Source organism: Geospiza fortis, unplaced genomic scaffold (genome assembly GCF_000277835.1).
Source record: "Geospiza fortis unplaced genomic scaffold, GeoFor_1.0 scaffold16, whole genome shotgun sequence".
Lineage (NCBI taxonomy): Eukaryota > Metazoa > Chordata > Aves > Passeriformes > Thraupidae > Geospiza > Geospiza fortis.
The window spans coordinates 14,435,929-14,449,574 of NW_005054302.1; the positions used below are offsets into that span (position 1 = coordinate 14,435,929).

General features: G+C 39.1%; 1 protein-coding gene across 1 annotated transcript in view; it reads right to left on the minus strand.

Annotated features, from left to right (window-relative positions):
* DLG2 (discs large MAGUK scaffold protein 2) overlaps positions 1-12,858 on the minus strand; it is a 911,187-nt gene extending 898,329 nt beyond the window's left edge. Inside the window, exon 1 of the mRNA XM_031066024.1 lies at positions 12,718-12,858. Within this exon, the coding sequence (XP_030921884.1) occupies positions 12,718-12,745 (28 nt within the window). The 5' untranslated portion in view covers positions 12,746-12,858. The remainder of the gene's footprint in view (positions 1-12,717) is intronic.
* Positions 12,859-13,646: the final 788 nt, after the last annotated feature.

Below are 13,646 nucleotides of genomic sequence, written 5' to 3' on the forward strand. Positions count from 1 at the left end.
GAGCATATTGGTTCAAGGGCTGAAAACAGCAAATGCTCAGGCTCATTATGAGAGCTTAGGCTGTAAGACAGAAGCCTATGAGGGTAGAAAATCAATTCTATCACATCTTGAATAGTATTGGAAAGCTGTCAACAGAATACAGGATAAGGATGATGCCCCATCCCTGGCAGGGTTCAGAGCTGGGTTGGATGAGGGCCTGCGCAGTCTGGTCTAATGGAAGGTGTCCCTGCCCATGGCAACAAGGTTGGATGAGATGACCTTTAAGGTCCCTTCCAACACAAACCATTCCATCATGAAACTCAATTACGCATCACAAACGTCCCTAGGAATGACCCTGCAGTGCTCAGACGTAGATGCCAACAAGTGGAACAAACACCTGAGACTGATGTAAGCATGGCCAAGAAAACTTTCCTATCACAGGTGCTTTTGTCTGCCAGTGCTACAGTACAAGATGAAGTTTGTCAAAGATAATGCTAGATATTGACACCTCATTTAAATAAATTATAACCATAATTCCTTTAAGAAAACTGAGAGAACTTCTTGCTGTAGGTGACATTTTAGTAAATAATATTTAATGGATATGAAAGTTGGGAAAAAAAGGAAAACAGTATGATAATATATGCCTATGATAAATCAAGAAATTGCTGATCTATGTAGATATTAAGATGTTCATCTATACCAGAAATATTCATGCATTGAGTTGGAATGATTATTTCCACTATATAGAAACAACACTACTAGAAAATATGAAAATCTTCATCTTTACCTGTACATATAAGGATGCAAAAGGCTTAACATATTAAATTCTGAACCTGGCATACCAGATGCACTAATGATAAATAATGTGTCACAATAGGAATTGTTCTGAGTTGAAGTATATTGCAAAAATGTGTGCACATTACCTTGAACCCCAATCATCCACAATCTAATCCTTTTGTGGAGAAAGCTATCAGAATAGCTTTAAAGGATGCTTTTTAAAAAAAGAACTGTGGTACACTGAAATTGAAAAGCAATGTCTGATTCTGAACCTCAGAAGTACAAGCCAAGGGGAGACAGGCCCAAAGAGAAAGCAATTTGCTTCAAAAAAGATTCATTTAAAAAAGCAGAGGTGGAACTGAGATTCATGAGCTCTTCATTAAGTTCTTGTATTCAAGCTCCAAGCTCACTTCTCAGCGACATAAAATATAGATCAAATAAGTTCATTGTTTATTTCAGAATATTTTTTCTGAGTTTAATATTTGGTTAAATAGAGCAGTAAGTGAATTTATTGCACTGAAAGTTTAAGATCATTGTTTGTTTCTGTTTATCTGAAGAAGCTTACTGTCCTGACACCCACTCAAAAATAATAAATAATTTATATACATTTCCTTTATTAATTTATACCACAGGAGAACAAATTTAAGCACTCAATTAAAGGAGCTGCACATCACATTAAGGATTTCTTGTTTAATCATTCTCAAGGACTTCAATACACTATCAGACCACCCAGTCCTGACACTGCAGGATCTGACTGTGAGCAGTCAGAGACTCATTAGGCAGAAGGATGAGAAATTCTTGATAGGCAGATGGAGCACAGCCTGTCCCCATCCTTCTGTCTGCTGGTGGCAGGCTCAAGCCACAAGGCATGAAATCTCACATCATTTCCCTCAATAATAGCTCTGGAGATTTTTGATGCATACATAAAATATGCAATCTCTTTTTCTGTTTACTTTATTTGGCTCTTACCGTGGCCACTTTCTATTACATATTTTAAAAAAATTACTTGAATTGTTTCATAATTTTCAGTTCTTAAGTATGCAAAGTAGGCAGCCTATTTTATGTCAAAAGAAAAAGAATCTAACTTCTTTCTTGAGGTTTTGGATCCTCTCATTCATTTCACTTCCGTCTCATCTCTAAATGAAAAATCTCAACTCATTCAATCCCTATTCATATCAGAATGTTTCACCTCATTCAGCAATATGATACTCCATGAGCTCTGATATCTCATTTTTGCAATAAAATGGCCAGACCTGAGCAGTATTTAAATAGCTTTCACCGACTGATTTATGTAAAAGGCTTTACAAAAACCTTTATGCTGTTTACCATCCTATTCTTTAGGAATTCTCACATCCTGTCAGCTTTTCTTATTATAAATGTGCATGGAGCAGAAATTTCATTGTACCTCCTACAATGAAGCCATGTTCTTGCCTATTAAAGATGTACCAGCTGTGACATTTTGTTGGTTTTTATTGTGACTAAGAGTATAATACTCAGATACATTATACACATTCAGAATACCAAGTTTCAGCTGAAATACTCCCTGGAGAAAAGTGGCTGTCAGCACGTGACCTTATAAAGACCAGAAGCAAATAAAATTACCAAGGGCAGTAGAAAATATATGGCAGGAAACCAAGAAGAGAGCAAGAAACTAATTTAGCAAAATTAAGCCCAAAGGATTTCTTAAACTTATGAGCTAGTGGATGTCTCCACTACATGACTGGAGAAATCTTTATCCAAAACACTTTCAGAAAATAGCACAAGGCCACTTCTATGTCTGGTCACTGCTTCTGCTAGCAACCTCCTTAAAGGAACCAAACACTTGACTGAGTCAAAAATCTTATGTTGCATGCTATCTGAAAATATGAAATTGAGCTAAAACTAATAAAGCAATTATTAGATAAATTTGAATCCGTATTAAAGGCTTATGTTCACCTACTGAGGTTAAATAAAACAGTAAAAAATTTCTAACTGAAGCTGCTGTTCCTTAGATGTCTGTAAATTTATTATGGCAAAAACTCAGTGGCTTCAGGCAAATGCACACAAGTTTAACTTGACACATGTGAAGAGTCATGTTAAAGACAAATGGATCACTCACAATTTCAAGTTAAGCATAGAAGTACATCCCTGAAAAACTGGGTCAAAATGTGAAACTCCCATTGAGTTTAAAAAACACTCTTTGGCAAACCCGAACAACAGTGTTAGCCTGGTAATTTATACTGAAAACAAACAAATGCACTAAAGAGAGCTTATGAATATTAATTTGATGTTTCTACAGACACATATACATAAAAGCTATAAAGTCAAGTATTAAAATAATAGGATATGCTTGTGTATTCTGTATCTTATACATTGTGGGGTTTGGTTAAGGCTTTATTACTTTTTATATTTCCAAACAAATTTCCCTTGCAAAATGTTCTATATCTTATGGGAACCTAAGCATGAATTTCAATTTTTTTTCATTTCAAATAGGTAAATGAGAGAAGTGTCTGTTTATTTGTCATCTGAAATGCAGATAGAAGTCATGCAGATGCAGATAAAAAGAGTCCCTCCTTGTCATACCAAGTAGCAGTGGTTAATTGTGATGCATCATGAAGAATATGCATTGTTGAGAAACAGACACATTAATCTTGGGAAATGTCATCAGGCAGATCAAGACACACTGGTCAATAAAACGCAAATGGCTTTGTCACTCTGGAGGTAAAAAGAAGAGATGACTTAACTATAAATAAGCAAGGGGACTTCTAGTTCAGTTTTAATAGCACTTTCCTTTGACTTTGAATTTTAGATTCTTCCCCCCTGACTTCAGTCAGAAATCATGTGCTCTATTTCTTTAACAATTTCAGAGATTTTTGCATCTAGTTTTTTGTTAAAACATCTTAATCAAGGCCTCCCTCCTTTCACATAATCTATAAAACAAAACCATCTGAAAGGGCTTTTGTTAGAAACATGACATCCTGACATTGAGCCTCAGACCTCTGATGACCAGCACCATCATGAGGCACCCTCAGATACAGCACCACCAGGCTGTGCCTGGACAAACACTGCGAGCACACTGTGAAGCTGAGGGTGTTTGCCACGAAATGGGGGTCTGCTGCCAGGAGAGTCCCATGAACAGATTCATCACTGGCTAGAGCTACCTAAGAGGAAATAAAGTATTTAAATTGCACCTAAGACAAAACACAGGGTTTCTATATTGATTATATCCTTCTATAAAGAAACAGAGGTTTTGGTTCTGCAATCAACCTTTCAAGGCACGTATTTTCTACTTGCCTCATGCTCCTGCTCTTCTGTTTTTTAGGGAACAACTACAGACCTCCTGAAAAGAACTTCTCTTTCAAGCTGCACAGAATGTCCCCAGTGCCCAGGTCCCATTCTTCCACATCTGGAGCACATGAAGGCCCTTGTGAAACCACCTCTACAGGAACCAATCCCTCACAAGTCATTTGCTGCAAGCATTAAGCCATGAAGACTTCTTCACCCATGCAGAAACCCCATTTTCTACCTTCCTGGGGTCCAACTGAAGCCATGGCAAACAGTTACCAGATAAATTATATTTTTTATTTTGGTGATACCATTATCATTTAATTGATATTAGGTATTCTCCAACTAGCTAGTCTCTAGGAGATGTAGCCTTGCCTTGTTTGTATCACCAATATTATGAAACTGAGATGAACAGAATTGCAGTAAGCTTGGGGCAGAGGGGGAAAGGAGAAAGACACAGTAGCACAAACTTGAGATAGTTCTTCATCTGTGCCTAGAATGAAGCACTATTTGTTATTGTGTCCCTCAGATCACAGGGCCCTGCTGAGACAGGGGACTCAAAAACATCACTGTTTGAAACAGGAGACATCTGAGGCTCCCAGGCAGCCAGGGAATACAAGAACTATCAGTCAGCATGAAAAGGATCTGCCTTGGCACACTATCAGCTTGTCAAGGTTTCTGTAAGGCATCACAGGAAAAAAAAGTACTTCTAAAATGACTTGAAAGTTGCTTTGCTGCTGTTTGAGAGAGCTCCTTCCACATGTGAGGGGAAGCTTGGGAAAGGTGATGAGTTGAAGATGTAGCAACAAGAGGAGGGGATCTGGTATCAGCACATCAAAGATGAGAGCTGACATTTAAAACGAACAAGAGAAGACAAACCATGTGGGGATGAGACAAGAAGGTTGTTCAAAATGAACACAAGATTATGCTATATAAACAAAGACAGAGGAACTAATGGAACAATGCAGGAAGGAGGTGATGTGTCAATGTACTGGGATAGGACAATGCCTCTGCATGTAAATTCTGAATTAATTTAAATGGGAGAAGACTGGAGAAGAGAATATTGCCTTGAGTGAGATGCCAGGAGTAAGAGCCTGGGTAAGACTTTTAGTGATGTTACAGTCAAAAAAAGACCACATCCTGAGAAGAAGGTATGCAGAAGGCTTTGCAAAGTCTGACCAAATTGTGTGTAAGAAAGTTCACCATCATGAGTTTGGCCTCAAAAGGAGACCAAAAGTGACAGCAATGAAAAATATTCTTTGAATAAAGAGAAGAAAAGGAGGTGAAGAAATTCTTCTGAAGAAAAGGAGGCTCAGTGGAGACATTATCACTCTCTACAACCACCTGAAAGGAGTCTGTAGCCAGGTAGGAGTCAATCACACAAGAAAAAATTGCCCCAAGCTGCAGTGGAAGTTTAGACTAGATATTAGGAAAAAATTCTTCACTGAAAACACGGTCAGTCATTGGAACAGGGAAGCAGTAGAATCACCATACCTGGAAGTGTTCAAAAGACCTGTGGATGTGGCACTTGGGGATGTGGTTTTACAGTGGACTCTGCAGTGCTGAGCTAATAGTTTGACTCTATGACTTTAGAGGCCATTTCCTAACAGTTCTATGGTTCTATACTCTATCATTATTGAGAGTCGTGTCAGAGGTGGCTAAAACTGATCTCCAGATGTCAGCCCTGTCAGAAAAACAGCCCCTGACCACTGTTTGGAGAGAATAAAAATGGCCTGGATTATCCAGACAAGTTTGTGCCCCATCAACATAGACATGGTAAGATAAATTTGTATTTGTAGACAACAATACCTAGAAACAAGTTAAAAAGGAGTAAAGAAAAATCAAGGGCAGGTCTTCATGGCATTCTCATAGAAAGACACAGAAAGGTAGGAAGATGACAAAATGCGATTCAAAATGGGACAAAAATGTGACAAATGTGATTCCAAATAAGACAAGATCACAAAAAGATTGATTCAAAAGGTGTTGAAATCCCTGAAGAGGAAGAACATCCTGGAAAAAGGTATGGTCAATGGCATCAAAAGCAGCTGAAGGTCAATGAGGGCAGAGGCACATACAGAGAGACTTGACTTGGTGCGAGCCCCTGCAGCCTTCACTGAAGGCAGGGAAGGGATGACAGTTGGACTGAAGAAAGTCTAAATCAGAATCAGAACAGAAAGTTTTATTTTAAGACAAAATCTCTCACTTCATCTGTTCTGTATTCTTTCATATTTTTGGCTTCATGCACTTACAATTTCCTACTTATGTAACTCCTAGGAAGTGTGCAGATGGAGAAGAATTATTGGGATTATGCTCCTAAGGCTGGATAAGTGTTACCGGACAGTTGCCATATGCCCACACTTGCTGGGACTCCTTATATAAACACTGATCAAAGTGGCCTGTCCCCTCCCCTCCAGGGAGCACACCCCCAAGGTAAGGCTCATCTTCATCAAGAGCAACATTGAGAGCTTCCCTCATTCAGTGCTTCTGCACTAGGAAGTCAGGCAAGAAAAGCTGGCAATGTCTTCCGCTCATGTGGCAGCAACCCTGCTTTCCACTCTGGAGCTCTCTGGTTCAATCGGCAAGGTGTCATTCAAAGCCAGAGGCTGTCACAGCTGCAGAGCTGCATTGCCTCAGTGGATAAAGATTTCATTTTCTAGAGCTGTGGAAATGACACCTTTTAGAAGAAATCAGCTCTAAAAGCTAAATAGTTTGCTCACACCTAACTTAATTCGAAAGATTATTCTCCAATTTGTCTATTACTCCCATTTCCTTAATGGATTTCTTTAGTGTTTATGGGCTTTCTGTTAATTGAACATACTCAGGATCACAGTTTCAGCAAATTATTTAGTGAAAAGGTAAAGAAACCTTTACCTATTTCAAAGGACAAACAGAGCTTCAGTTACAGTGAAATAAAGAACACACCCTCATTAAACTAACATTTAACCCAATGCTGCAATGGGTGCAGTTCCCATTAAAAATCATTTCAATGAATAGAGCTGCAAGCTCTGGACCAGTTAATGATGGATGCTAATTAGCAGCAGTTGAACAGAAGAAGCCATCTTAACTAAACAGACAAATGTCTGCACTAAAAAAGCCATCAAGCTCCCACTTATAATGAGGTTAATTTAAACCTACTGTTGAACAAAACCAGGCCTCCAGCTTGAAGGAGATACTAATCTCCCTTCTCCTAACTGCAACAAGGAAAATGCGTTTTGTTAAAAACTTTCAGTTCTGAATTTGTAGAGTGACTGCAGGGGCCAAATTCTTCTGTCCCTGGCAAAAGTCACTCTGGCTCAACTGCTCCAGGGTTAGCCTACACTGCTAGGGATAGGCCAGCCACAGAACAGTTGACTCAGGCTCTACTTCATGTCAGAGAAACCCAAATCCTGACTAAAGACTGCAGCTCCAGTGGTGTTGTGTCACACAGAACACCTACTCTTGTTCTGCAACTGCCAACCATGCTACGACATCACTTATCTCCAAAAAGAAACCTCAAGTGCTGTATTGGACATAATATTACAAAATTGGGTTTATTACATATTCCCTGAGTTTTCATTTCTCTCCTAAAACATGATCTTCTCTAACCCTTTGGGCTTTCTCCTTGCCCATTTTATTCCATTTTTCACTCCATCTCAGGCTAACCCAGGAAAATTCTGCAAAACTTCATGGGCTGTAGTTAGTGACTGGTGCTGGATCACTTGACCTATTTCTTCAGCGCTTTCATCTTTGTTCTTCACTTTGTTTTTCTCAACTCTACCACTGGTTTTAAAGTCAGCCCTGAAACTCAGCAAACAGTCTGAGTGAGGCTGCATCCCTTCCATAGTAACTCCAGGTGTAAAAGCTTTAGGAGCAAGAGGGTCAGTGATGCCATCAAGGTCCATTTCCAGATGCAACACTCATCCTCACACCTGACTCTTAGTAAAATATTCCCTTAACAGTACATGGAAACAGCTACAACTCATTTACTTCTCTCAAAGTGCTTCCAGCTAAGCAGCACTACTAAAACAAAAAGATATTGGCATTGGCAGATATGATTCACCATACAAAATTTGGCACTACAAAGAAGAAGGGTTCTCAGCTGATTTCCTCCCCCAGACAATTTTTCTGAGTATTGTCGTGGCTTTTAAAGGGACGTTGATCCACTCCTGACAGCAGAGACAATTAGGATTAATGGTTACTACAGGCACACCTCCAGTGAGAAGATTTTCCATCTTTGTCAGATTTGTCTTAGCTCACTGTTTCTTGGCATTACTCCATTTTTCAGAGGCAAAAAGGATGGACTGTTTTGCTTTAAAGGATTTGCAAACACAAGTGGGGAAGGTAGGAGCTTCCTAATATTGTCTGAAAAGCCCTAAGCTGTGAAACAATCCACAGTATCACCTCATTAATGTTAAACCTAAATCATTTTTTGCACTCTCCACTGACTGTGCCATGGTAAAAACAGAGGTAGCTCAGCTGACATGAAGAATATTTTTCTTGTTCACAGCTGCATTCACAGCTACCAATTGCCTCTCATAAAAAGATAAAACTAATGCCAGTTGTTACTAATGCAACTGAAAATAAAGTTCTAGAATGAAAAAAAAAACTCTATTGAGAAAAATCTATAAAAGATGTAAGAAGTCAGATTCTCAGATGCTGGGAACTAACACAAGTCAGTTTGCATCAGCAAAGAGTCTGCCCACAAATTTCTATTTCAGAGGTTCAAATTGAAAAACTGAATTAGAAACTGATAACTTAGAAGAGGAATAAAAATCAAATGAGAAATTTATATCAAAGGTTAATAAATTTTGCCAGAGGTTACTCCTGTGTTAAAGAAGGTCTCAAAACATTTAAACGAATTTTAAAGAAGTCTTAGAAGCTGAACACGACTTTTATCTTTTGTAATAGCTTACTTTGTACCTACTCAGGGACCTGTACAATTGAGTATGTTTCATACTGGGAGCAGAGAATTGGAAGAGCTGTGCTTCAACTTGATGACAGCAAATAGGGGCAAACAACATAAAGCCTTTTTAAATGAAATAAAAAAGGAAATAAAGCACTGGGATCCCTGCTTGTGAAATTCATGCTTATGATCAGTTAAAGGATGCTTTTGGTTAGAAAATGAAATATAGGGTTTTCCAAAAGCATAAATTGTTATTTTTCCCCAGACATTCCTAGACAGATTACAGAAGCAGCTTTTAAGCTAATAAATCAGAAACCTTCTCAATACAAGAGAGTTTAGCTTCCCTGTGCTCCTGAGAATATCAAGTCAAAGACAGCCGCCTAATTTATATTTTCTAAGTAGAAGATAAAGCTAATTATTTTTAAGTGGAACAATAATTGCCATCAGAAATTAATTCCTTTAGCAGACAAAATCCCAGACACGATTTAGAAAAGAGAGATGTTTCAGTCTTCTATTGATTTGTGGATGATCTGATTTGATTTGCAATGAGGACTAACCAGCACCGTGCTTGGTTACAAATGCCTAGCAAATCAGGTGGGCACTTTCCTCACAGGGGAAAATCTGCAAGTCCTTCTTGGAAAGCTAAATATAAAACAAACTGTGAGCAGAAAGAATAATTAATACTGGTAGAAACAACAAAGGGAAACACACAAAAAAAATTCAGATTAAAGGTCAGAAATGGACTGGCAGGAGATCAGAGTGCAGACTCTGGATAAAGCACCTCCTGTTTCCTGAAGGACTCCAAGGAGATGGTGGATGTTGCCTCACAGCACTGCCCAGAGCCATGAGCGGACAAGGACAAGCAGACCTCACCATCATTCTCGTGTCCCCATCCAGCTTCCCCTGCTGCCACCGGACCCTACAAAGCCCTGTAAATACTACAAATGCCTAGAGTCAGGCTGGAAGTTTTCAAACCCAGCTGCTCTTTGCACACCTCTGCTCTTTGTGAACCTCTGTGGTAGTCTTGAATCTTTTTTCATCATTCCACCGCATTTGCACATTCACCTGTGTCAAGCTAACATAAGCTCTATCTCTTCACTGGATGGACTGCGAGCTTGCCTGCTGCCCATGTGGAAAAGCCCTCACATCTAATGCTGCTGTTGTCACCTCATGGCCTGTGCTAGGAGTAAGAAAATCCTTCTTGAAATGACAGTATCATTTTCCTTGGAGCTTAACATAGTTCAGATTTCTATTTAATATCAGTCTCTGCCTGAGAGATATGGATATTATTGAAACCGCAAGATCTGGATATTATTGAAACTGCCTCCAAAATCCATTCTCAAGAACAAAGCTACCTCCTGACAGACTTGTGTTCTGCTCACACCTGTTGTTGACACAGAAAAACCCACACATTTTAAACCTTCCCCAGTTGTTCTATTTCCAAACCATTCGAGGACCACTATAACTTTTCAGTGCTCTGTTGTCCCACCCAGAGTGTCTCCTCAGCTTGCTTTGCTCCTGATACAATTTAATAATGAAAGCTTACAATCTGTCTCCTTTACGTCAGCAACACTACTCAAATGACTGCAGTATGCGGAAAATCATTTTCATTCTGTCTCCAGCCCACACACTTATCAGGGAAGGCTTAGGACCTCCGTTTGTAAGGATATAAGGAAGATTTAACAGAGAAACAAGTCACTATAGCAACACAGGTTAAAAATGAGAAATTACATTTTGTGGTGAGAGAGGAAAAGAATTTTTTATTAAAATTTTTTTATTAAAAACATACAGGTCTCAGCCTGTAAGTTTGTGTCTTTTAAAACACATGAAAAGTACCATCTGGGGATACTCACAGTGTCATTTCATAATACATATTTCTGGTTTCTTTGGTTTTTTCCTACACTGCACTCCCATTTGCAAACCTTTTCTTTGCACAAAAACAAGCATCCTACCCTTCCTTCTCATATGAAGTTTAACATTTTTTTGCTGTTTCCTTGGACTCCATAGCTGGAGAAGAGCTCACACAAAATCTCACAATATTTGAAAGCCTTACACTTCAGGCTTACTTTCAAGCATATGTCAGCAGGATCAGAGGCCAGCCTTCCCAGGTTTTCTATCTTAAAACATACCATCATGCTGTCAATGCATTCACATGGTTTTCCTCCAAATTCTCCAGTTACTGAGGAGAGTATTTCAGCCACGTTGTCTTTGCATTTCTCCAACCACTGCTGCTATTGATTAAAGCCACTCACAGAGCCGCTGTCAGCTCGGGGAGCTCACACACAGCTGCTTCTAGTCAGCTGCACACATTCCTGGTCAGAGAGGTATGGAAAGGAGCTGGAACCCCAGCCACCTGTTACAACATGTTTTAATAAGTGAGGCTGACTGTATTTTCTATGGAAATAGACATTCTTAGTTATGGTTTATCATCAGAACATTCCTAGAATTTAGTATGGCAAATTCTGTTGCTCCTCTAGGTAGACCTGTTAGACAGAGCTCATCTGCCATGGACAAAAGGGATGAGCAATGGGAAAAGTGTGAAAAGTTGAGATCAACTTAAGTTTAATTCCCTCAACTGCAAAAAGCCTTTGTGACATTGAAAAAACCATAAAGTATTTCTTTCTCTCAGTGTCCCATATGGAAAATGGTGACCTTATCACTTGGCAGAGACACAAGTGCCCAGTGAGGACTTGGGCATTAGTATGAACAGCACTGTCAGCTCCATACCATGGAGGGAAGGAACGTCATCTCCCTGATGTTTTAGATGCAAGGCTATACTCATTTCCAATGCTCAGATAAACATCAAAGCCAATTTCCCTGCTGCCTCCAACTACTCTTAGAATATAACTTGAGATAAAAACTCATAGTTATTGAAATTCAGAGAATAAGGCTAAATTTTGACTGTGAGTCAGCCAAATTGATTTCCAGACTGATTGGTATTCATGCATAATTAAAGCTGGCCTTTTTTTTTTCAAGCAGTTCACACATTTACCAATTATTAGTACCCCAGGAGTAAGAATTACTTTTACTGGACATCCACACACTTTGCCCATGGGTGCATACACCCTGACAAGCACTTTGAGAAAGAAAATCACCCATGTAAGGCAGCCTGCAATTGTTGTTTTACACATTGATGATGTTTCCAGCCTGATGCACCTCTAATTTGAATGGAAATATGAACTTTTTGTAGAAATTCAGGAAAGAATTTACTTGCAAATAGCCTCCTATAAGGTGACTTTGAAGATGCCAATGCTAGAGGAAAATACAGTTTTGGTGCATTTCTCTATCTTACATCAGTATGTCATGTTTCTCTTTGACTAGATGAGTGACTATTCTGTCGTATCAAAACTAACACATAACATTCCAGTAAAATAATACATATGTAAGAAGTTCCCAGCACATTCTTGTCTCTCCAGTTTCATGTCTTGTAGAAAAAAAAAAAACAAAAAAACAACAACAAAAAACCCAAAACAAAACAAAAACCAAAAACAAACCAAAACAAACAAACAAAAAAACAAAAACAGGAAAGCACACAAGCAAGGGCATTAAATTTTTTCTACCAAAACCAAAGATTTAAGACCCTCAACTATTCACAGTTCTTCTCCTGACTTATTCTCTTCATGCTGTTGCAGATTCATGGAGCAACTGCTCAATTAAAGCTTCACCCATAACTGCAGGCAGGAAGTATGGAGAAACAATCCCTAAATGTCATGGCTGATTAAAATCATATTATAAAAAGTATGTTCCAGAGTTAGTTTTACGTCTGTTTAGTATTCTATTTTTCATACAGTTAGAAAGTAAATTAAGCCACTTACAGTGAACCAAAACTTCCCTTGTTTCCATGGAAATGGGTAGAAGGCTGATCTGAAGTTAACCAGAGTGGTAAATACAAATGCTTGTTACCAGCCAGCTTAATCCCCAGGGCTGCCTGTTGTGCGCACCATCACACCCAGGAAGCTCTCACGCTGCGAAACGCTCCTTGCTGACAGCTGATTCCTAATCCAGTGCACAGACAGAGCAGGACCCTCTCAAACATGTGTCACACTGACAGGGGCAGGGGCCACCAAGGCAGCACACTCATCAGCTAAAAACTCTGTGTCAACAGTAGATTCTTTTAATATTCCACAATTCAAAGGATGAGCTGGTGCTTTTTTGTTTTAATTCTCTGTCACTGCTAGTTTTTCATCTACCACTGCAATTTTACACTGGTGCAATGCTTGCATCCAGTGAAATTACTTCTGCTTTATCCCAGGGCAAGCAAGATCAGAATGAGATCATTTGTGCTTTATTTGTTGGAGGGAAATGATGGATCACTGTTCAAATATTAATACTGACATTTGCTATGAGAAGATCCTACATAATACATCAATAATGCACAGCAAGAGTATTGCCTGTGGGTGTGGTTGCAGGGGAAGTGTGAAGATGTCTTCAGAGGTTTTGTAAGAAAAAGATATATGAATATTGCCGCAAAACAACTAATAAAACTCAGTCATTTGTCCCTCTGCGAATCTGCAAACTTCATGCACGTATCAATTTTTTGGCCTGTTCAAGGCAGAAACCTGGCAAAACAGAAAATGAGAGGCCAGTTTTGCTTGGCCAAAGTTTGAGTTCAAGCTTATCTGAGAGCTTGCTGCTACCTAAAGGAGTGGATAGTGCTCCTCCATCTTTCCATACACCTTGCACTCAGACCAGATACCTCTTCCGGCTTCATTCCTTGCACCAGCTTTCATGCTTGTCAGGCATT